Below are 26,207 nucleotides of genomic sequence, written 5' to 3' on the forward strand. Positions count from 1 at the left end.
CTTCTTTAATCCTGATCAGCACCCATATTGAGTTACGTATATTATACGCAGTCAATAGAAACTTTTATCCTTTTTGGCAGATAGTAATTTATTTAATAGACTTCTAGAGGACTTGAATGATCTGGACCATGTTGTTATTTCAATCGGGCGTGTGCCGAAACAGAATGAGTTGCAGAAAAAAGGTATACAAAAACCCACTATAAAGGTTCAAAGATATAGTGTATGTGACTTCGCAGAAAAGCATTCTTTCACTTTCTATACATGAGTTTCAAACACTTCTTTTGCTTTTCATTTATAAAATACGAATCGACACCTCGATCGATCTATATATAGCTTTGTCAAAATTCGAACTGATTTTCTGAACTCTCTCTCTCTCTCTCTCTCTCTCTCTCTCTCTCTCTCTCTCTCTCTCTCTCTCTCTCTCTCTCTCTCTCTCTCTCTCTCTCTCTCTCTCTCTCTCTCTCTCTCTCTCTCTCTCTTATATATATATATATATATATATATATATATATATATACGATTATTCGAACGAGATCTGATTTCGAGTATACATATTATACGTTATGAATTCTTTTTAAATCGAGCATACGTCCATATACATATATAGTGTGAGTGGGAGGATGTGATTTTTCGAAGGCTCGTCTCGTCATGTCAATCGGTAGTTTGACAATTTTCCGTTATCGTACTGATGGTTGATTGGTTGGATTTGGGAAAATTTTGGAAAGAAGGTCCACGACCCTGAATCGGATTTCCGTGTCGCTTTTGTACTAAAGTGAGGCGCGTGCTTCAAACTATATGTGGAAATCTGCCCGATCCATCACGAAGCGCTTGTTAAGGGTCTATTGTCAATTCATAGCCGGCAATGTTGCGGTCGAATGTCTTTTCGGCCCTGGAGAAAATGCAAAATGTGCGCTGATTGTTCAGGACCACAATATAACCCTTCACTTTTATTTGAAAAAGACGATAGCCTATAAATTGACAGGAGACATTCTCCTTCAAAAGAGAGAGAAAGAGAGAAAAAAAAAACGATTGAAATCTATGAATGTCCAAAGGAGTTTTTATTTCAAAAAAAATTATATTTTTATAAATAATTCTATTGCAGTATTTTAAACTCTAGAAAAAAATGTTATTTATTTACACATTTATGGTATTTCAATCAAATGTTTGTTAAATTAAAAAACAAATTGAATATTTAATAGTCGTCAAAAAGCAAAAATATTTGCACAAAAGTTAAATTAAGAAGTCATTTGAAAATTGATTATCAACGGTTATAAGGACATCAGTATCACGTTCTGTGAAAGGATTACGGACTGGTTTGTTGACATATAGGGAATGGTGGGTACCAACCTTCTGTTTTCGTCTCGGTGGCACCCTATATGTTTGAACACATTTGTTGATAACCCCTCTACATATCTATAGCGTATACAGTTACACGGATTTACAAACTACAAAACCAAGTCACGTGTATTTCAAAGCCTAATTCAAATAATAATAATAATCATAAAAAAAAATGCAAACAATAGAATAAAAAAATTAAAACAACTTCATTCATCAAAACACATCATTACATCCGATACTTTAAAAACTTATTTAAAAAAATTCATAAAAAATTTTACAAATTTGCCCCATGTAATAAAAAACGAAAGAAAAATAAAAAAACAAGAATTTATTTAAAATATTCCTGACAGTAGGATATTAAGTGAAATGTTTATATATATATATATATATATATACCTAGATAGAGACGTCGCGATGAATTAATTACTCATTGAATTAGAATAGTGACCCCTATGACGGAAGAAGGGTGATTTTTAAAAATTGCAAAATTTATATCGCGTTCACGCGTGCCAATCTATGACCAGGGAGGATCTTCTCTGCATGAGGTCAAAGAAATATTCGAGGGACATAACGAGAAGATTTTAATTCATGCATCATCCTTATCCATATGATGCTTAAACTGTCCCTAAACCCTTTCGGATGTAAATTGTAACGAAAACGACGGAAGTGACTTCCCTTCAAATGATATTGATGCAGAGATTTAACAATAGGGCGTAATATAAATGAGACCCTTGAGATGAACACTATCAAGTTTAATAATCTACTTGTGTATACACTAACACGTGATCACTTGCAAAAAAATAACTCGGTACATTGTTTACAATTATACTATTCATTATAATTATTTATGATTATTAAAAATAATTCACTAATAAAAAATATTAAATTCAATCGTAAAATATTAATTCACAAAATTAATCTGTAAAATATTGAATGTTCAAGAAAAATAATAATTTTTTATTATTAATTAAATATTTTAATATTTATTTATTTAATACTATTTAAAAAAATTTATATAAATCTTTTAATTTCATTAGAATTATAAATATATAAAATTTCAATTTTTTTAAATTATATATGATTAGAATCATTCATCATAGAAAAAATAGTATGTATACTATAACCGCCTCCCTTTTTGGAGTCAAGAATAAAGTCGTTATGGGGAATTGAAGAGATATAAAAAATATATAAATCGTTCGAGATCCCACATACGATAATCGACTTTTATAACCGTTCAAAGTGAAAAAAGATCGCGCCCGCGAGAGACCAAATTCGCAGCTGAGTGTATACGGGTGCCCTAATAGCTTGACAAAATTCATCAAAAAATTGTTTAATAGCTTATATATAAGTAAAAGTCCACAGGTAAAAGTTTTAAATACTCCCGTATCGTGGAAAGATTTCAATGGCATGATATATACATGAAAACGTTTTTCCCGAGTTCTTCGGTCAATTTAAATCAATTTGGCCCCCCTCTCAACCCCCGCTTTAAACGAGGTTCAATTGGCGGACAATGGATCTCGGGTAGTTTCGAGGGAACCGAAGAAGGCTCATATAAAAAGCAATATATACTCTCAAATCTTGTACTTTTTTATGACATCGTTTAAAAGTATCAAACGTCATATTGTAAAAAAGACAAATTCGTATATAACATATGATGTGTCACTGTGGGAAATAGGGTCAAGTGGATTTACTCATATATATTTGTATTTGGTTTTATTATGTTTTTTCATATATGATTTCCTGCATAGAAAAACATTTACAAAAGCCAACAAATTTATTTTTCACAATCGTATTATAAAAATATCAATTTTCAATACGAATCAAAACATACTAATTTATAGACATGCACAAAAACCAATTAATGATAAAAAATTATACATTTAGAAGACAATAAAAAAGTAATTGGACATTACTATATATATGAGTATCCGATTAGTCTTTTTTCCCCATTTTCGAAGAATATAGTCACCCTAAAAGTACGAGTACCAAATTCATTCTGATATCAGATAAGCTAAACAGCAGGACGATTTAATGAATGTGGGAGACCGGAAAGAGCGATAAGCGATCGCTATTATAGCCAAAAGTCTAGCACAGGTACGAACACTATATATATATATATATAGTTATATAACAAAACTGGAGGATACAATATGAATTGATAGAGTTAATCGACCCTTAACGATTAGGCTCTCTATATACGATATCAAACCATGTTGATTAGTCACTGAATATAAGAGGACCCAATCTTAATTGAATATTGCGTTCTTTAATTGACGTGAGAACCAACAAAAATTCAGGTGAAGGATATATATAGTTGTTTCTATTGTAGAGAAGATTGAGATTTTTATCAATATGATTTTTTCACATAATAGGAAAATACAAAAATAATCATACATTATTCTAAATCTGAATTTTTTTAAGTTTCAACTAATTTTTGAATCACTGTGATCTCTGTTTTCGCTATGAATTAGTTACATTATTTGATCATAATAAAATAGACTAAAAATTTTTTTCACTAATTTATTTAGACAATTTTAACTAATTCTTTAGTAAAAAGTCAATCACCTACTTCAAATAAAAATAAATTTTTTATTAATATTAAATAAGATAATAATAAATTAGAAAAAAATGTTATTTTACTAATTTATTTAAAAATTGTAACTAATTTATATTATAGCGAAAAGGAGAAAAGTAATGTAAATTTAAACAAAATATAATAGGTATATAAAAGTTTCCCCAAATTATTATATTTATTATTATATTATTATTCTCCCAAATTGTATATTTTTGAAATTGTAAATAAATTAATGAAATAAATAAATTTTTAAAAAAATATTATCAATTTTTAAGAAAGTCAAAAAATTGTGTGCTGTTTTGTTTGTAACCCCTGACACGCGAATATATAGTTGGCCTTTATACTGCGTCATGTCACTATTGGTTCCGCTGGCAACATATGCTTGACGCATCTCCGATTATATTCATGAAGGATACTTAACGCAATGTCAAAAGTCCAGGGGGAAATTTTTTTTTTTATAAACTATTCAGACCCATGATTCGGTGGATGTATATTTTCTAGAGGGGCAAATGTATGTTTGACAAGACATTTTTTACTAATGAATTTTTTTTTGTAACACATAAGCGAATAAAGGGATCACTCAATTTTTTTAAACTTCTCCAAATAATGAATAATAACTATTTATATACTATAAAGAAATATTAATCAGTGCTAGAATTATAGTTTAACTTTATATATTTAAAAATTTCTTAAAAATTCTAAATTTTCATATAGCAAAATTAGTTAATTATAAATAATAAAAGTAAGAAAATAAGTATAAAAATACTGCATGATATTATAAACGAATTGTTGAAGGAATGCACAATTGGTTTGAATAACCGGAAGCAGCCGGCGTAAGTCAAGATGTGAGTGGGTTAACAATAATGTCATATAGTCATCTGCTTTTTTATTCAGGTAAAAATCAAAAACGTTCATGATGCAAGGTTTACCTATTTAAAAACTTATATTCATATCTATTAAATTAAAAATGAAAGTAAAAAAATTGTCATTTCCCTCTCTGCTCTCACTATATATATATAGTCAAAAACTAAATATCATTTCCTACAAAAAAGGATTTCAGATAAAAATTTATTAGCCATCAAGAGAGGGTAAAAATGTAAGGACAAGTAAAATGTCCTCTATTTACCTCTGACGTAAAACTATAAATGCACGTGGTTGACAGGTGACAGAATATATAAAACAAGAAAACGATTAGTTGCCTCCCACGTGTTGCCTTCCTCGAGGCACGCGACACGCATTATATGAAAATGAGAAGTGGCAGATGCGCTTTAGTCTGAATATAAAATCCCTCAATTTTCGATTGGTCCTACGTTTCACGCCTTTACAATTTAAATATAATAGGTATGTCGAAATATAAAATTGAATTGAGTATTTCTCTGAAGATATATATTTTTTTACATTTAACAAAATAAATATATGTTTCTTTTTAATATTCTCCATTTAATGGAATAAATATACGACATTTATTTATGAAAATCCATTAAGGACGATTTTTATACCAGAAGATAGAAAAATTAATAACAAAATTACACAAAATCTTAAAATTAAAGTTTAGTTTAAAGGTCAAGAACCAATTTTTTTAATTAAAACTTCTTTGTTTTGGTCCCAAATACATCCTAAAACACTAAAAATCCTCAACCAAGAAGGGGAAATACCTATTCAATCTTAGGACAAAAAATTATTGATGTAAATCATAATAACAACATAGAGAGGAAACTCTTATAGATAAAAAAATGTCGAGCTTTTAAAATATCGACCAAATTAAATTTCGATGCATATAAAATTCGATGCTTCTAAATTTCTATCATTCAGAATATCCAACAAATAAAATATGGACCACTTTAAATGTGAATCATTTAGAATATCGACCAAATAAAATATCGAACTAATAAAATTTCGACCACTTTAAATGTCGATCATTTAAAATTTCGACCAAATAAAATATCGTCTAAATAAAATGTCGACCACTTTAAATATCGAGCATTTATATTTTCAATCAAATAAAATATCGACTAAATAAAATGTCGACCATTTTAAATATCGAACATTTAAAATTTCGACCAAATAAAATATCGACTAAATAAATTGTTGACCACTTTATATATTGATCATTTAGAATTTCGAATAAACAAAATATCGACCAAATAAAATGTCGACCAATTTAAATATCGATCATTTAGAATTTCGATCAAATAAAATATCGACTTTAAGTAATTCGATCAATTAAAATTTCGAACTTTTTAATTTTTGGGAAAAATCATGCGCCTCGATAACTTCAGTGTCTTACTCTCTAAATCTGAATCAGTGAAATTCCACTGAAGATCAGTGAAATTTGACTGAGAATCAGTGGCTCTATTCTCGCGATTTTAATCAGTGAATTTTCACTGAAGATCAGTTAAAAATGATTGAAATATCAGTCATTTTTCACTGATTGTCCAATTAAAAAATTACTGAAATTTTCTGTCACACATATTGAAAATTTCAGTTATTTTTTAACTGGGCAATTAATGAAAAATAACTGATATTTCAATCATTTTTAACTGATCTTCAGTAAAAATTCACTGATTAAAATCGCGGGAATAGAGCCACTGATTCTCAGTCAAATTTTATTGATACAGTTTTAGAGAGTAAGTACCACGGAGAAAAAAAATTGTTGTGGAGTTCTATTTGTTTTTGGGACAAAAAAATTCTTAAAATGGGTTTGTTATTAAAATTATTCGGATTGTTCGGTGAACAAACAGAATTGTTTGATGAACAAAGAAAATTATTATGGAAGTTAAATAACAAAACTAAATTGTTAAATCGTCAATACAATTTGTTGTATTAACAAAGCTTTGATCCGTTTAATACAATTTGTTTAGTTTCTTCGACTTCTAAAATAATCGATAGCAGATTTCCGTATAGGTCATATCACCAGTTTCATTTGCATTAAAATCTGTGGAACATGCAGCTTCTGAATCAAATTCTTTGACCTGAAACCAAAAAATTATTTTGAGTTGGAATTTGTTGTTAAATAATATTTAATGTACATTTTGTAATTTTTAAGATGCGAGGTTGTGTTCAATAGTAACCGAGTATAACTTACCGATAAACGATGAAATTGTCTCTTCATCCATTCACTATACATTTGCAATATATTTCTCACTTTAACCGGGTTCATTATTTAACAGCACTTAGTTAATTTAAAAAAAAAACTAATAATAAAAGCAAAAGTGGCACATGTGCCAGAAGCAAACGCCGCGACGATCTGCACGCCGCAGTTTGCGAGAATTCAAAATGACCACGTGACATGGAATAATAAACCTGTCAGCTGAACAAATCCGAATTGTTCCATCAGCAATCGACAAAGAGTTTGCTTCTGCAACTGTACGGAATTGCAAACTGAACAAAACTGACAACAACAAAATTCGTATTGTTGTTACAACAACTCCAAAAAAATTCACGGGGAAAAATGGAAAATCGAAGAGTAACTTTTACTATATACTTTAAAAGTAAAACCGGAACTGTCTGCAGTTTTTGCGCAGTTCTGGCAATTTTTACTCCAGAAATATAGTAAAATCTACTATTTCCGGAATAATTTTTATTATTTCAAAAGTAAATTTTACTATTTCTGGAGTAAAAATTGCCAGAACTGCACAGAAACTGCGAACATTTCCGTTTTTACTTTTAATAGTAGTAAAAGTTACTTTATTCGTTCATCCATTTTTCTCCGTGTTGTAAAGCGCTTTTCATTTGCACCTATTCCAACAGCAGTCAATCACATTTTCAAGATAAATCGCCATAAAAATCGCGACAAGTGTAATATAGCCCTCATGTCGACAAAAAAATCTCAATTATTACACATGAAAAAATGCACATATACAATTTCAATAGGGAATTTAATTATATAATCATGGGTGTTAAAGTGCGTCAGGCGAAAGAAAAAGATTGTTGTATTTTATTTTTTTTCAGAAAAAAAAGAAAATCGTCCAATAGCTGTCTTGTGAAAGGACATGGAAATGAAATGATAGGAGATTCGAAATAATGTATAGTAGATAGTGTCAAAGACACCGCGCGTACATAGCTATGTACGTATACACAGTAGGTAACTATACACGACCCGCTCCTACGTACAATGGAGCTGTTCCGGACAATAGCCAGGGCAACAATCAAATCAGAGCGCTATCAGCCCACCCCATTATCCTTTGATCCGCGCGTACTCGCTTGCTCGCTCGTTCATGGGGCGGCAAACACTCCTGATTACCCACCCTCTGTGTTTAAACAGCCTCAAACTCTCGCGAATCTCGTATTTAACGGATGGGCAAAATCCCAGACGCTAGCTCGCTAGAAATTTCCTCCATTTTATATATATACTATAACTATATATATATAAACTTGTATGTTACCCCATTGTCAAAAATTCTTTCTTAATCAGAATAACACAACTTTTTTTTGTGCAAAACTATTATTTCAAAAACTACTGACTCTACATTTTTACAGGTCAATAAAGACAAAATTTATAAATATAATAAATCCAAAATCCAATATAATAAATCCAATTCAATTTTATTGAATCTCAATTTGTGCGAAACTTTGTTTTGTAGAATATTAATTTAACAGAATATTCATGTATGTTATTCGAATATTAATTTTACAGAAAATACAAATGGTCGAAAAATAAACATTGTGATTGGTCAATTTTAAACTAAGCCTCCAAAATATAGTTCTGACACATTAATTTTCGACCATTTACATTTTCTGTATATAATTAATAGTCGAATAGATGAATATTCTATTAAATTAATATTCTTTCTAATCTTCTTTCTGAACAATTAAGATTCTTTTGAATTATATTTTAGGAAATAACGTTTCGCACAAATTGAGATTCGATCAAATTAAATTTGAATATTCTATAAAATTAAAATTCTGCAAATAATGTTACATTGATAATTTTATCAATAAACATTGCAAAAAATAGCTTTGAAATTCATAGAATTTTTAATTAAATAAAAATATTTCTTTAAAATTCGTTGATCATAAACGTTGGTGTCGAACTTTAGAATCGTCCCAGTTTTTCACTATAGTGATTGTCAGCACTTTTAATATGTGCGCGCTAAATTTAAGAAGATTATGATGAGGTATAAACTCAGCAAAAATATGCTTTTAAAACAGGTTCCTTTTTTAAGTTAAAAGGCTCAAGAGGGTCTGAACTGAAATAATTTAATTTGAGATTTATCATAGGTATAGGATAAGTCCTGAATAGATATGTCTATACTTTTTTTAAATGTTCGTAAAAATAAAACGAAAGCAGTTTATGTCATCTCTTCAAGTATTCAAGTATTCTTCAAGTCAAAGATGACAAATATTAGAGTGAATCGAGGGGCTGTTCACTCTCGAATACCCGATTTGTAATGTAGAGAATATACTAGGTATCTTCCGAATATTCATCAATTAACATAAGAAAATGTAAATTTCTTGATTCTGAATATATTGTATTTTAATTAGAGATTACCGACGATTATTGAAAAGGACGTTCGAATTTGTCGAATACTATGCGAATCCAAACGAATCTCGTCGATTCCAGTAAAATTCTAAATCATGCAGTAAGAATTGTTGCGAGTCACGAATGGTTACGGAGACATACGAGCGAATTCGGCGGCGAATTATACAATTAATCTATTTTTCTTGCAATCTTACTCTTGCAAGTAATTACTTCAAATAAAATGAAAGCACTATTTCCCTTAATTTCAAAATAGGAATTACAAAAATGACTAGCAATCCTTAAAAATCTTTAATGAATTCTCAAATATTGTTCAATTGGATTTTCAGTGAACAGCCCCTCGGAGTGAATCCAATTTTCAATAATTGTAATAAAAATTTTGTAATCATGCAAAACGTCATTTTTCATTTCTATATAATATTTGAGTTGGACAAACAAAAAAAAAAAAAAAAAACTAAAACTAAAATTCATATAATTGCTATATATTGTAAAGAAGTTAACCACTTTATAACAATTCTGTAAAGAGCAACCGCAAACTCCACACCTGCGGCACGTGGTAGGAAGTAACGCTAGGATTATCAGCAGTAACACACACGTGGCGGTACCAAATCGCACATGCATGAAAGATATAGCACATATATATTTAGGTAAAAAACTTATCCCCGGTCTATATGCAGGCGTGAGGGAGAAGAACTGATAAGTCGCATATAAATATAGCATATATTATGAGACTCGGACTATATATATATATATAAATAAAAGTTACAATATAGATTTGCAAAATATTTTTTCCCGTGAATATCGGTTTCATGTGCGGTAGTGGCTCCCAAGTATATATATATATAACACATTGAGTTTACAAATGTCCTCTAAACCACTAACCCCTTTTACTATTTGACGAACTTCCCCTAAACTACGCTAATTTTGTTGTTGATCTAATCCTTTGAACTAATCCCTTTAAAACGTTTCTAATAGAAAATTGGGTGAGAACGAACCATAAGAGGACCAGGGGGAGTTCAAATTTCGGTAAATATATATATACATAAAATGCTCTTTAGAATTACCACTCAAGGCAATTTAATCCTTATATCATCTAATTAGAAAGAATTTTTACTGAAAAAAATTGATTTGATTAAAATAACCCGTTACTTGATTATTATTTATTCGTTCGAAACGGAAAAAAGGTTTACCTAAACAACGATAGATTTGACTATATAGAATAACAAAAGTTTTAATTGTTTCAGTTAAAATCTTTCACTATTCTCCAATGAAAAAATGTTTGGTTAATATAACTATATAGAATTCTGGTTAGTCAAACCAGGATTAAATATTACACTGTTAACTTAAAAGTGTCAAATTGAAACTAATTGATACCCAAAATGTATTCTATAGTTGATTTTGTCAGAAATTATTTAAAGAATTATTTAACTGAACAGTGTCTGTTAACTATATTTTTTCTTTTTAGAATAACTAGAAATTTTTTAGCAGATGCATCTGGTTCCAGATCAATAAATGGCATTTTATACAAATGCAGAAATATATTGATGTATTTATTGATGTAATAGTCGCAAAGTAATCAATATTATTTGAATGAAATACTAAATTTTTTCTTCACTGTGCTCATCGTTTAAGACCTTTTGTATATATTGAGAAACCTAGTTTCTGGGATTTGAATTTCAGCAGAAGCTCTGATTCCTTTGAGTAATTCAAGTAATCAGAGAAATAGCGGATTGCAATTTCGAGGACGACCTCACTTTGGCAGATATGTTTGCGTCGTGAACTCGAGTTCGATCGAAGTGTAACGGGCCGTTGTCTTGGATGCGGGTACCTAAAAAGGAGGAGGGAGTTAGGATAAGCAAGTGGCATGAGGTATAGAAAAGTGGCAACTCCTCTGAAACACCCCCTCGCGAATTAGAGAAACCAGCTGATTATCTATATATACCTACTTCTTTGCTGTTACATTAGATTTCACATTCGATTTACGCAGCTAAATTATTATTTAACTTTCATAAAAAAATATTTTATAATAATAATTCGAATCAATAAATAATAATTATCTCATCCGTATATTAAAACCCTATCTGTATTTTAATCAATTATTTACTATTTTTTAAAATTAATTTTCGAGATAACAACTGTAAAATTAGTTGGATATTATTGACATATATAAAGAAACATTAGTCAATAGTTGAAAAAATTAATTAAATTTCTTTATGGTCATAAATATCATTGTCCTAAAGTATCAAATTTACACTGAGAAAAATATGTTATTGAATTATAACAGCATTTCTGTCAAAGATATAAAAATTATTGATTCAAAAGCATATGCTATAAAATTTGTAAAATATTTTACACATTTTATAGCATATGCTTTTGAATCAATAAATTTTATACCTTTGGCAGAAATGCTATTGATTCAATATATTTTTTTCGGTGTATAGCATAAGCGAAAGGTGATCTTAAAAAGCGAAATAAGAAATTATTTCAAAGGAGCAAATTGGATTAATTTCTCAATTCAGCATCATAATCAAAAACATCACAGACTGCTTGGAAAATCAGTTACTTATCAAATCATCAAGATATTACCATCAAAAGTTGATAGTATCTTTAAGAAATTTTGCAAAATAGACAATCCTAATTTTCAATACAAGATTGTAACAGTAACAATAATATATGACAGACTCTTATGAATAGATGTTAAATTAATCAGAAAGATTTAGATATATGTAAACATCTATAAATCATTTTACAGATCAACAAAATTTTGAAATCTATATATATATAGCTGTTGAATCCTGTCAATGACTGTCGACCGACTTTTACAGATTTCTTTCACGCAAGATTTAAAACTCTTTTTCTCTTGGATTGGAAACGAATTGCCCTTTTCTATTGCGCGAGGTGAATGACACATGAAACTTGGAAAAAATTCTCAAGGGTCGACATCTCCCACGCAAGAGTAAACAAAGGGGCTGCTCCGACTTATTATATATATGATGTACGACCCAAGAAAAAAAAAGAAGTAAATTTCGATTGTGCAACACTCGTGTTTTCTTGATAGAAACGAAAGACACCTATCCCAAGGATTTGAGGGTGGCTCGAAGGATTAGACACCCTTGAATAAGTATCACTGCCATTGGTTGAACATGGCCACTCCCGTAGGCGGTCCTTATGAACACCGATCGAGGGAGCACAACAAGCCATCAACGTGCTCATACTATTTCACAAGTTGATAGTCAGTCCTCGGCGCGACTCTGAGTCGCACACACGCAAGCGCGATCATATAATATATATATATAAATATATTTATCCTTAGGATTTTTCTAAGTCACCAAGGATCAAAATTTTATTTTACATGACTTATTTAATCGTTTAAAATAAAAATATTCTAAAACTAGATTATTCTTGCTAATATCTAATAAATAATCTATGAATAAAATAACGCGTGTATTAAAAACTAGTTGGTGAAAATACTTCATAATTAAAGTTATTTTTGTTCAATCTTGTGCGATAAATGATTGAACATTCGATTACTAGTCAGTGAAGTGTCACAATTATTTCCTGGACCAAAGATTACACCTAATCAAGGACTGTGATAAATCCTGTTACTATAGTGTTGTAATAAGAGAGAGAGAGAGGGAGAGTCTAGTGATCATTCTTCCAGGAGTTTCGACTATGGTGGTATTGTAAGTACTAAATACGGATTTTTTAATTACAATGAATTAAATTTTAATGACAACTATTGAACAAACTTGAAACTATTTTCTTAAATGTAAAAATCTTTTACTTTTTTAAAGATCATTAATTAATCTAATGATAATTATTATTGTTAAATTTAGTACCAAAATGGAGAAAAACTGTATTAAGAGAATAGCATAAACAAATTTTTTAAAATAATTTTTCACATCATCTTGTCTTCTGGAGAGAAATCAATCATCATCATATATCTTCGGTCTGATGATACGAAAACTCTGGCACCTTCTTTACATATATAACGTTTAGCGAAATGAAATTTATCCGCACTTATAAAAATAAATAATCAGTTTTTATATAAATGGAAAAAAAGGAATTATGCGCTTACAGATGCTAACTGATGTTGGCTATATCGGATCTATCAAAATTAGTAACCACAGCTAAATTTTTTGCAATGACAACAAAAAAAGTTTATGCTGTGATAAACAATATTAATCTTAATTTTTAAAAATTTACTGTCACAGCAATCTTTTGACATCCAATATTAGCTAACGTAATTTGATGTGAGAGCAAATAGTTCACTGTCACAGCAAACTTTTTCTATGCGTCTAGCAAAAATATCCTTAATTTGCAAAACACTTATCTACGCACGCATAGAAATCGTTTGCTGTGACAGCGAATAAATTTGTCGTGGGGTCAAAAAAGTTTATTGCTGTGACAATAAGTTTTAAAAAATTAAGACTGTTATTTATATCACAGCAAACTTTTTCGTTGTTATGTAGCAAGAAATTTAGCTGTAGTTACTAAATTTTGATACATCCGATAGCAAACATCAGTTAGCATTAGTAAGTAATTCCTTTTTTCCGTGTAAACATTAAATACAATCGAATCTATATAGGAAAAATAGTGAATTTTGAATTACTAAAAAGTTAGAAACATATTTTTTATTTAAAATCGTTTTTCATGTGATCCAACAAAATCAAGTAGATTTTTTTTCATTTTTGTTTGAAATATAGCCTCTCTTACTGAAACAAATAATGAATAGCCAAATGATAAATGTAATTTAGAAAAATAGCAAGCTAACAATTGGGCGTTTCCTGCGGAACAATCGGTTACTTCCTGAAGCCGATTAAAAAGATACTCTTCACATATATATATATATATATATACAATGTGAATGTAAAGAATTGAAGAATCGATTTTTCTCCCCTTTATAGTTTTCCCTGATATCTAATCAGTGGGCGTTGTACGACTTTCTCATTGGCGTGTGGGCGTTATCACTTAACCCCATTGGTTGGTTGGGTTTCTAGGACCTAACAGCTTTTATGTACACGGAATCGGCAACGTGAGTGGTGTGCCTTTTGTTGGAATTAACCATCGTCCTTGTTCGACAACTCCATCTTTGATCTATTACAAATTCAGTAATAGATATGTATATATTTATTCCTTATCAAATGACCTCCAAAATCATCCTTGTCCCCATATTTTTCCCCCTTTCAGAATAGATTTTGTATTTTTAGCTAAATAATAAAATAACACGAATGCAAATATTTTTTCAGGCTTTTGTAGATTTATATATCTATATTTAACCCATAGGCTCAAAATTTCAATTGATTAGTTGATTTTAATGGTAAATTGTGACAAAAACATGCCAAGGAGTTTTTTCTATATATAATATATAGAAGAAAAAAAATTCTCGCAACGAATAAAGAAGATATATGATTCACACAAATTCTTGATCTCAATACTGTCATGACCGATTAGGAATGTTTTTTAAGATGAAAAGGGGGTTGAAAACATTGATTATATGTGTGCTGATTTGTATGTGAATTCGATTAAGAATGTTCACCCCGCCATTGATCACAGGGCGACACCTCGAAGACAGATTAAACGAATGTTCCGGTAAAACGATCCCCTTTATCTTGGATCTTAAGACCGTGAAGAACTCTTTGAACCCACGCTAGCAGGACCCTTTATCTCTCCGCCGAATGGAAGCTGACAGTTTAACGGTTAGGACCGTCTCGAGTAATGACAATTATGAAATGATTTGATTTACATCAACAGCCCTGTAAAAATATTTAACAATAAACTTCAAAACTGGCTCGTAATTTATTCTCTTTCAATTTCAATAAATAAATGTTTATTTTAGCCCACCCCGTTTTTATTTTTTATTCTAAAAAATTGTATAGAAAAAATAAGAAACTAATAAGAAAAACAAAAATAAATAAAAATTATTTCGAGAGCTTCCTTATATATATATATATAATTTTAATTCCAAAAATTTGAGCTTAATATTTTCTTAATTATAGTACATATATGCTTTGATATAGTAAATTTGATAACCGAGATTATTGCAACCCACGTATATGTTTAAATTATTATAATACTATATTTGTCGACAGAATATAAAAATGGAAGCGGACACATTTTAAAAATAAATGTTTATATATACGAAAAGAACGATATTGTAGAAACCCGTTAATCTGAACCTGATAACTATTAGTTTCCTTTTGAGATGACGTTCCGGACTCGAAGAATTAACTTGTCCAGGACCTCTTTCCGTAATCTCGCGCGAAGATCCGAATAACCAGGATTGGTTGGGTATATATACCTCGTACAGTTTTTTCTCACTCCGAGATATTTAATGTTTGAGTCGCGAACATATCTTCCATTTAATATCTAAAGTCACCAGGGCCGAATGCGTGTACGCAAAGAAAATTTATAAAAATGATAAGTATCTAATCCAAGAATATAAATTCCAATGCTCAAATTTTATCGACAATCTTTTCTTAATTCCAATTTTCATAACGATAAATATTTACTTCATTAAATATAGTCTTTTTTTACACTTTTTAAAGTTACATTAATTAACAAAAAAATTAATAAATTCCAAACTGAACCATTTTTACAGTTTATTTATAAGATATTTTGATTATTAAAAATATTTCACTTTTAAAATAAATTAAATCGCAAAATTTTGTTTTTTTCATTCAATTAACAAAATAAAAAGCGCAAGTACATTGACAACAATGAAACGATAAAAAGCAGTATTATTTTTTTCTCCGGAAGATATATATATATATATTCTTTTGTGGGTCGAAAATTTGGAATCAGGAGACTTTTGGGTGAGGTTATTTATGGGGACCAGCCCTGAAAGCGTGGCCCGTGCTCGTAGGTTCACCACACGAGCCACGACTTAGGTGCTTGGAGGTAAATACTCGCGCTTTATGTACTAGAGGGAGACGCGTGTGCGTGTACGCGTTCATCTCTTGCTACAATCTTGGCTCTGCATCGCCGGTCGATGTATCATCTTACGCGGTGCTAAAGGCGATGACTTTATCACCGATCCGGGCAATCATTCAACCCGTTCACAGTTTCCTTCTCTTCTCAAATACTCTTTCTCTACTTATGGTCAAAGATATCCCCTGCGAGAGAGCTTGTGTGTATATATATATACACTGACATTTGAGCAAATGTTTATTTTAATCTAACGAATCCTTTCCCAATTTTAAAAGAAAAAAAAATATCCTTGATTCTTTTTGGATATAATAACATAAAAAAAACGCTAGTTTTCAAAATAACTTAATAATCAAAATAATTTGTACTTAAAAATGTAAAGCATTTAATTTTTGAAGAAACAATTATAAAATTCATACACATGTAGTGAAAATATATTTTAAGTACTCTTTGTATACATTCAAAGAACTATTAGATGAAAATAATTAAGGTTATAAATTGTGATTACTAAAAAGTTTGTGCTATGAAATTTCTTTTTTTTCTCCCCTAAAAAAAAAAGCATCAGTCTAGACCTCGAGGACGAGGAGGTGTAGAGAGACGATGAAAAATTTGCGAGTAGGTGTCTGAAGATCGTAAACGTCCAAGTTCTCGCGCGATTCTATAAAATGCAAAAAGGACGCGTGTAACTCGCGAATATTGTGGTCCGAAATACGTGGGTTGAAGTTCATTTTTCTTGAAGCCTATAGACAAGAAAACCTCTCGAATAATCTGACTGGAAAAATCTAGAATTTTTCTCTAAACATTTAATTATATGATCCTTTAGAAATGATATAATATACATATATACATCTTTGTCGAGACGAAAATTGAAAAGAGAAAAAAATGACAATTTTTTTTCCTGGTAAAAATGAAATAAATGAAAACTTTTCTGAATTTACTCAATGGAAACTGCGCCCCATCGTTAATCTTTCTCACATAGGCAGGTTGGAAACGATTTCGGGTGGGCGTTTTCCATTTCACGCATGGTCAATGACTTTTGTTATAGTATAATGTTTACACAAATATTTCACCCTATTGATCACAATAATACTCACTTTAAATTCTATATAATCGACAAAAGTTTGCAAATGTCCTTTGATTAAATGATTCAAAAAACTTTTCTAAACTACAAAATTGGAATAGCTATATATATAATATAGTCATTAGCTTAAAAGAAACATTACACATTACCATTAACTATATTAGTAAACTAAAAATACTTTCTAATGGGAAATAAAAATTCATGTCTATCACAATGTTTAATATAAATCCTGTAACTATCCTTTTTAATGTCAAATTACAGTTTTAATGAGATTCAGGACTCTCTTAAAAGTATTTATATATATATATAAAGTCATTAGATTCCAAACAGATTTGAATAAAAATTATATATATAAAATTCAGCGAAAGTGTCGAACATTAAGCACAATAATTTAGACATAAAATAACTGATTTTGGAAAAAATATGGAATTTTATCTAAACTCGCAAGACTTATAATAATTTCCTTGCGTTTCCGCGTCTGTATTGATCTCGTATCATCATCCGGACGTGAATCTGGCAACTATATAAGAATTCCGGGAAGTTGGCGAACATCTTGTCAGGCCACCCACGAACACCCATAAGTATAATACAAGGTACGACCGATGCGTACCATAAATCGGGATTTTATCTCGATTGCTGCGCGACACGTCGTAAGTGATTGCGCAATGTTAAATTAGACCTTCGTATTTATATTAAGTTCTTTCGATCGCAAAATCACAGAATTTCACACCCGATATATATATATAAATTGCAACTGAGACACATTGCATTCCTTTTAATCACAAATCATATTTTCAAATTGGATATAAACTTTCAAATTGAATATGAGAGATGAATTATAACATATATATATAATATATGAAATATCATTCTGAATTTTCAATAATGATAAATAGTGCCTATGCCTCGTTAAAAAATAAAAAAAAATTACAATTTTCTCATTAGTAAAACAACTTAAAATATTTTTACACAATTTATCAGATAGTGGTAAATTAAAGTCACTTTCAAATTTTTTTTTTTTTTCTTTTTTAACAGATTCGGCGTTGAAAATGAGACGACAAAGACATATTGAACTTATTACAAGTGATTTTTCGATATGTAATCGAAGAATCGATGATGAATCTTCCGAGATGATGAAACTTAGATTTGTAAATCGCCCCGGGTGGTGGGTACCCCTTATGTTTCGTGTCTTGCACGCGCGCCCCGGTAACTTTCCATTTACGTGCATCTCATCCAAGTAACTTCACCGTTTACCGTCGCCCACCGTGTGTCAATTAAATTTTGAATAATAATTTGTTGCTTATGTATAACCATCTCGCGACTTTTGCCCGGTAGGCGTTCGCGCGCAAATATTCCCTCTTCTTTCAATACTATATATGACGAATAAATCTTACGCGTGTATAGGTATATATATATATATATGTGTGAAACGAAACACGTTTGTTTCCTTCATTCGATGGGTTGTCCGCGCGTGAAACTCGACGAAAATAATATTAATGTCTTTACACGAATGCCAATTAGTTTTGTCAGAGGAAATCGATGTATCCCATTCATTTTCTTAAACGAATTTCAAACTCTCTCATACTTCCGATGCGAATATTGATCTTTAAAGCGTGTATATATATATTGTACGTATAATAAAATATCAGCAATATTTGTTTTCAATTCTCTCAAGAAGAATCTTGTCATTAATTGAAAAAAAAAGAAATTTTCTTTGTCAAATTTAAAAAACAAAATTCTTTTTTTTTCATTTTATCATTAAACTAAAAAAAAAATCAGAAATCTATATTTTTCAAATTTGTTCAATAATTAATTGTTTTATTTTCTATTAAATTATTTAAATTTATTGCAATTTATTCAGTTTTAATTTCCAAAATTGTTAGGAGATTTCTAAAAGAAAAATGTAATTTTTAATTTTAGGAGCCGTGTGGGTTCGCCGACAATGTCAGCGACTGTTGCCGGAAACCAGCAACAGCAACATCCTCATCAAGAATGGGATATCAATGATCCAAATGTCCCAAGGGTAAGAGATATTTTAAGAATGAAGCAACAATTATAAAAAAGTTAGATTTCTGAAGATAGATTTAACTATACAAACACTGAAAAATAACGAAATTAAATCCTCTCACAATAAACTTTGAATAAAAATACAATGAACCTAAGAAGTAAACAATAATTTAAAAATCTCCTATTTAAATCAATTTAAAAGTTTTCCATAATTTATAGACCAGAATCAATAATAATTAAAAGAAAAAAATTAATTTAAAATAATATAATTTCACCTGAACTCACGAGACTCGTTATTTTAAATTCAAGGTCATTGAGTATGATCCATGGTGCGAGTGGGCAGATGGTCACGTGAGACGAGTCTATGGTCCAGATTGCGAAGAAGCGAGAAGACACGCTTCCGGCTGGGCAATGAGAAATACGAACAATCACAATGTAAGCATCCTCAAGAAATCTTGCTTAGGAGTTCTAGTTTGTTCGGAAAGCTGCATTCTTCCTGGAGGCAACAGAGTACATCTTCGACCTGCAATTTGTGACAAGGTACGAAGCATTTACGATCCTCTTGTTAAGATCATCATCAACATCTTGCCCTTCAGCATCACATTGTACATATCCCAAGTGCGTTGACTTATTGCTGATAAAGAAACACTAATTTACTTCACTCCAAACTGGTTGTACAAATAGCTTCCTACGAAATATGATCACGCATTGGAGATAAAAGTAATTTTATGTATAACTATACTTTTCGAATTGCTATTCGAGAAATATAAATTAGACGCACGTGCAACCAAAAAGCCATATAAAGCATACACATTAAAGTAGATTTAATTTTGCGGAAAAAAAGTAGAACCAAAACCAAAAAGAAATATCTACAACCTTTATTAATAAATATTGAGGAATTAATTAATTATTTTAATTTTAGGCAAGAAAAAAACAACAAGGAAAACCTTGTCCAAATAGACAATGCACAGGAAGATTGCAAATACTTTCTTGTCGTGGACATTGTGGTTATCCAGTAACTCATTTCTGGAGACATACGGATCATGCAATATTTTTTCAAGCCAAAGGACAACATGATCATCCAAAACCAGAAGCAAAATCAACTTCAGAAGCGAGAAGAAGTGTTGGTGCTGGCAGACGAGTAAGGGGTTTAGCTGTTATGTTAGCGAGAGAAGCAGCTTTAGGCACGAAGGTAAAATATTTCTTACAATTAGCCAGAATTTATATAAAAAATAATTTCAAAATTTTTAAATAATCGGAAATTAATAAAGTTGTTTAAAAAAAAAAACAAAAACAAAACAAATTCCAAAAAAGTTAATTTAAAATAATTATTTCAGTTAATGTCTCTGAGAGGTACAAAGAGGCCGAGCACAGAGGCAATGGAGATACCACCAAGAACCCCTCAGCCTCCCCCTCTTATTTCTGATAAAGGTTAGTTATCTAATTTCATTAATTTGTATTTTATTATTTCTTTGAATGAAAACATTTGAAAATATACTTAATAATCCAAAATATATACAGGTTACATTTTTGAGCGACTTTTTCTTATTTCCTGTTTTGCTTTTTTAAATTAAATTTATAGACATATATATATATATATATATATATATATATATATATATATATATATATATATATATATATATATTTATTTATTTGTTATTTTACAAATCTAACCTCTAAACACGTTCAAAATATAAAATATTTCAGAATATTTACCAAACGTGCCAAAAAAGAAAATTATTTTGATTAAATGAATAAAAAGCATTTAGAAAATAAACAATTTTAAAAAATTTCAAACAATAGTAAAACATAACCTATATAAAGTGATAAAAAAGTTTAAGAAAATATTAAATAATCACTAATAATGAGAATAAAAACTTACGTTTTTTGAAGCAATGCGACAATAGAATCTTACTCTCCGATTTATCAACAGTTGAATTTTTCTATTAATATAATCCTTGAATTCTAATAATCTGAAGCAAAAGTATCTGAAACATAATATTTTACAATACAGTAAATATTGGAAAAATATAAACCTAATTTCAATAAAATTTCACCCATAACAGAAATGCTTAATACCTGTAAAAGAAAAATGTTCAAAAATTCCAGAATATTCATTTCACTTTATCACTTATCCGAATACTATATAATTATTCAACAATATTTATTAGGAATTATTTAAGATATTCAAAAACAAATAAAGCTTTACTCTTTTCCTAAAAATATGCACTGATTATTTAATAAACTATAATTCTTTGACAAAGAAAAGCAATAGAAATGTTTTACACGTAACTAGACGCCTGCCCCTGAATAATGGCAACCACGCGCAAAAATTTCTTGTTATTACGAATCCTCAAATATCTAGCATTATTAATTGTATTTTTACTAATTAACGTTAAAATTCGTGACTTTGCAACTATTATTTTGTTTAAATGTAAAAAGTTTTGAAAAATTATAGATTATTTGCAAAAAAAATTAAACGACAATGAAACATAACCTATAATTCAGCAAGATCACAAAGATTACAAGTTTACACTGTTTTTAAGTAATGATTCAAATCAATTCTTTTTACTAATTGACAATAAACGTTTTCTTTATCACTGAAAATACCCGAGAACAACTACAATATATTTTATTATGTTTAAACTATATACTAATACGGAGAAACACACAACTTACGATGCGCCAACAAAGAATGCTGCCGGGTTCAAGCGGGAATCCATCGTCCCTATTTTGAAATGATTTTTGAAGCGCCCCTCTTGACACTAACCTGAACTAAATTCAAATTCAAACTATAAAATAAAAAAAAAAAATTTAATAATTATTTTTATTGAATCTAATATTAATAATTTTTAAAAATAATCAAAATCTATAAATGATATATATATTTTAATAATAGTCGGATAACTAAAAATTATTTAAAATAGTGATATAAATAAATATAATTCAGATACATAAAAAAAATGATAAAAAACAAAAATTAGTTTTATAATATTATCAATTTAGATCTAATAAATTATAATTTAGTATCAGACAATTATATTAATTAAATTTATTAAATACAAAATTAAGTAAATACAAAAATTAATCAAAATCAAAATAGTAAGTTAATATAATTAAAATAAATTGATCAAATAAAATAATAAATTAAATTCGATGAATTGAATTTTAATATCTTATTAATTTTTTCAAAACTAAATTTGATTAAATAAATTAAATTTCAACCCTAGTACAATAATTAAATCTAATTTTACAAGGAGTTATTTAAATAAAATAAATTATTATTTATTTATCAATTATATTGTGAATTAATTCAAAAAATTGAATTAAAAATGAATTATTACTGTTTTTTTTAATAAGTTTCACTTTATTGCTACGCTTTTAAAATAAATGTGAAATTGTTCGTAAACAGAAAAAAAACTATTTAAATTTGAATAAGATAAAATAATAATTTTTAGAAAAATAAAAAAAAAATTGTTCATGATTGTAAATTAATTTGAAATTTTTTTTCCAGGATACTCTTGTTCCTGTCCTCCATTCGAATGTATCTGTGGGCTTCAATCAAGCATGACGACTTATCAATCCTCCCAAAATCATCACCCTCATCACTCTCATCATCATCATCATCATCATCAAAGCACAGGAATGTACAATCAACAAACGGTCTCTACAGACACTCCTTACTGGTTGCAAGACCAAGTACAATCTCATGACAACACTTTAGGATACACTCTTCCAAGTCAAGTTCCCCAGGAAGCAGCGTATCCGGATTTCCCAGCATTCACTGGCGATCTCTTTCAACCTGAAGAAATCTTTCAATTGGATCAACCATTGAGACCTGATTTCCCCATGAATGCACAGGACGTTGCCAGATCACCATCCACCTTACTCGATCTTGGAAGTGGAACCATCAAATACGAAATGAAGCAAGAAAATCAAGATAATTATTGGACTCAATTTCTCAGCGAAGACTCAAGTAGTAGCCATTTAAGTCTTCCTCATCAACAAGAAGATCGACTTCAATTCCACGGCTTTGATACTGACAAGGATTTTGAATCCAATCGACGATCCATGAATAATTGTTATCCCATGGCCAAGGATGCAAATCAAAATAATTCACTCAGCGAAACAATCAATTATCCATCATATCATCGAGCACAAAATCAAAAGGAATTTGACAATAGAAAAAATGATCAAAATCAATCCTATTGGTGTCCAGAGGAGGATCGTGTTCATTTCCCGGGTTTTGAGTCATCGCAAAAGGAAACAAATCTCATTGACGAAAGGAATTCCTATGTATTTCAAAAACACGAGGATCTCAATAAATCTCAATCAATGAATCAAACACTTCATCCTAGTCGTTCGCCCAGCGCGGAGAATAATTCAAATTTTACAAATTTTAATAGCTATCAAGTAATTGAGCCAGTGACAAAAAGTCCAGCGAATCGATCTCCCCATCATCATGATCAACAACGAGTTTTAGATGATCGACTGAATTACAGTAGTCACGAGCAAAATCCAGCTGTTATCGAGAGACTCTTCTCAACTGATCCAAGTACTACCGAGACGGCAATACATTCGCAAAATAGTCCCGAGCCATTTTTCTATCCCAGTAATGATAGATGTCAATACACATGCGAAGTTTTGGACACGAGAATTCCACAGGTACCAGTCAACAATAATCATCATCCAGTGAATTATGATGATGTAACGGATCTCGAATTGCCGGCATTCGTTGATTATACACTTGTTGGGATGCTGTGCAGTTCCGGTAATGATGAGACATCGTCAGGAATTCTCTCGAATTGCTCGCAAACGGGTCAGAACTATGTTCCCAATCATTAGAAGTGTAATAAAAATTTTAATTTCTACTGTATTATAAATAAATATTGTTAGTTGCACTCGAAATGATAAGTTTTTAATTTATTTCTTTTTCATTTTTAAAGAATTGAAATTAAACTTTTTTTTAAAGCAATTGAATTTTTTCTATATTTTAATTTTTATTGTTAATGAATTAATAGTAAAAATTAATTTTAAAAATTATCTTAAAATATTTGTTAAATATGTTCAATTAATAATAATTTAAAATATTTTCGATTTCTAAGGTTTACATAATTTTTGTTTTTAATTAATTTTTTTTTTACTTTAATTTTAAAATATTTTGAAATGAATTCAAGTTTTTAAATCCTCTTGAATTCAAACTTTTTAAAATATCTTCCTTCGAAATAGTTTCGGTCAATTTTTTTCAAATTTATTTCAAAACAATAACTTCATTCACTTTTTAAATTTTCATTTTTGTGTGATAAAATTGAAGAAACAGAATTTTTTTGTCCATATCTTCAAGGAAATACATATTGCAAGTGAAGGATGAATGAAAAACGCAGTTTGTCTGTAAAAGTCACAATAGTTTATTTGAATTTTTTTTTTTTTTTATTCGTTATAACAGATACTCTCACGATCACAATGTTATATTCCTATGCGTTTACTCATCTCCATTACATACACAATATATCTTTGCCCTTTAACGACAGCAAAAATAGTATTAAACTGACGGATTGGCTGAGAATCAATAAAAACGATCAAGGAGAAGCTTGCAAAAGTATTTAGCTGCTTGTGATTTTAAGTGCACAAAGATAACAACAATATCATATTGTTAAAACGATCAAGAACAAGTCAATATAATATTCAATATTGACTAGCCATTATAGTAAATATATATTTACCATATAAATATTATAATAAATATCTAATTATACTGTATTTCTAATTTATTACAGTAAATATATATATTTTTTTTTCTTTAATCAGCTTATTTTCAGTCATATATTTTCAATAAATTTTTTAATCTATTTTCAATTATTTTCTATTTTTACTATTATAGTATATTTACTATAATAATATATATGCATGATACATATTTACTATAATTCTATAGTAAAAAAAGCAAATTCAACGAAAAGTCTTGAATTCGTTTGAACGTCACATGATAATTGAAGTTCAGTGATGCACTGTCATTATATGTAATTTTAAGCGACTCGAATTCTTTTTTTTTACCCGATAATATACACAGAATGTGTATAAAAATGGATTATTATTTTCTATTTGAGATTTTGTTTCATAGTTTTTTTTTCTTCAAGATACAAACTAAATTCTATTTCTAGTACAAATCACTAGCTACTGGAGTCATTTTTTTTCAGTGGAACTGGTGCTATTTTTTTTTTTATTTTATATTAAATTACTGGGTGGCAAGGGCCAAACCTTAAGAATTAAAATACTCGAAACTAATTCTAGGATTTGTCGTCTTATATCCCAATGGAATTTACGAAATCATTCACGTGATATCAACGCATACGTTATTATACATCTACTTAGAGATCTAGGTACAAAAAATGAGACGAACCTAACTAGGCGAGGTCACTAAAAAAATAATTAAATTCCTATATAGTATAATATTTAATCCTATATAGTAAATTTCAATATATTGGACAAAATTTCGAAAATCCTGCCTTTTCCGAAATGTATGTGGTTTTTTCTTTTCTTTTTTTTTTTTACAAAACTTTCATAATGCGCCAATTTAGAAAAATTATGCATTTTTTTATTTTACTATAACTTTTTTTTTTGTATCTAGCGTAAATTACTAAAAAGACAATAAATTTAATCTAAGCAACTGCACCTGAATCAACTTGGTTGGTACGGGAGTCGTTGTCAACAACATCGAAAAAGCCTTGTTAATTATTTACAATTACAGGCACGTCGCTTTGATTCTCGGGCTTATCAGTTACACTACTTTTACCGTT

General features: G+C 29.4%; 2 protein-coding genes across 2 annotated transcripts in view; one reads left to right on the plus strand and one right to left on the minus strand.

Annotated features, from left to right (window-relative positions):
* The window catches only part of LOC127286934 (meiotic recombination protein W68), a 100,386-nt gene extending 78,270 nt beyond the window's left edge, over nt 1–22,116 (minus strand). The window contains exons 1-2 of the mRNA XM_051313601.1: nt 22,090–22,116; nt 21,293–21,398 (exon numbers count right to left, since the gene is read on the minus strand). The gene's annotated coding sequence lies outside the window, so the exon portion shown is untranslated. The remainder of the gene's footprint in view (nt 1–21,292; nt 21,399–22,089) is intronic.
* Nucleotides 12,615–24,318, plus strand: LOC127286922 (uncharacterized). Its single transcript, XM_051313573.1, has 6 exons — nt 12,615–13,075; nt 19,321–19,423; nt 19,717–19,947; nt 20,330–20,599; nt 20,745–20,838; nt 22,925–24,318. Exons 1-6 carry the CDS (start codon nt 13,065–13,067, stop codon nt 24,253–24,255), a joined length of 2,040 nt encoding a protein of 679 aa, XP_051169530.1. The 5' UTR covers nt 12,615–13,064; the 3' UTR covers nt 24,256–24,318.
* Nucleotides 24,319–26,207: the final 1,889 nt, after the last annotated feature.

This window comes from Leptopilina boulardi, unplaced genomic scaffold (assembly GCF_019393585.1).
Source record: "Leptopilina boulardi isolate dan_hultmark-lab unplaced genomic scaffold, ZJU_Lbou_2.1 LbouV2_366, whole genome shotgun sequence".
Taxonomy (NCBI): Eukaryota; Metazoa; Arthropoda; class Insecta; order Hymenoptera; family Figitidae; genus Leptopilina; species Leptopilina boulardi.

What these genes read in the sequence shown, in the direction of transcription:
- LOC127286922 (XM_051313573.1), top strand. An exon ending in GACCTGCAATTTGTGACAAG is followed by an intron (nt 19,948 to 20,329) that starts GTACGAAGCATT and finishes TTTTAATTTTAG; the next exon opens with GCAAGAAAAAAACAACAAGG. An exon ending in CCCTCTTATTTCTGATAAAG is followed by an intron (nt 20,839 to 22,924) that starts GTTAGTTATCTA and finishes TTTTTTTTCCAG; the next exon opens with GATACTCTTGTTCCTGTCCT.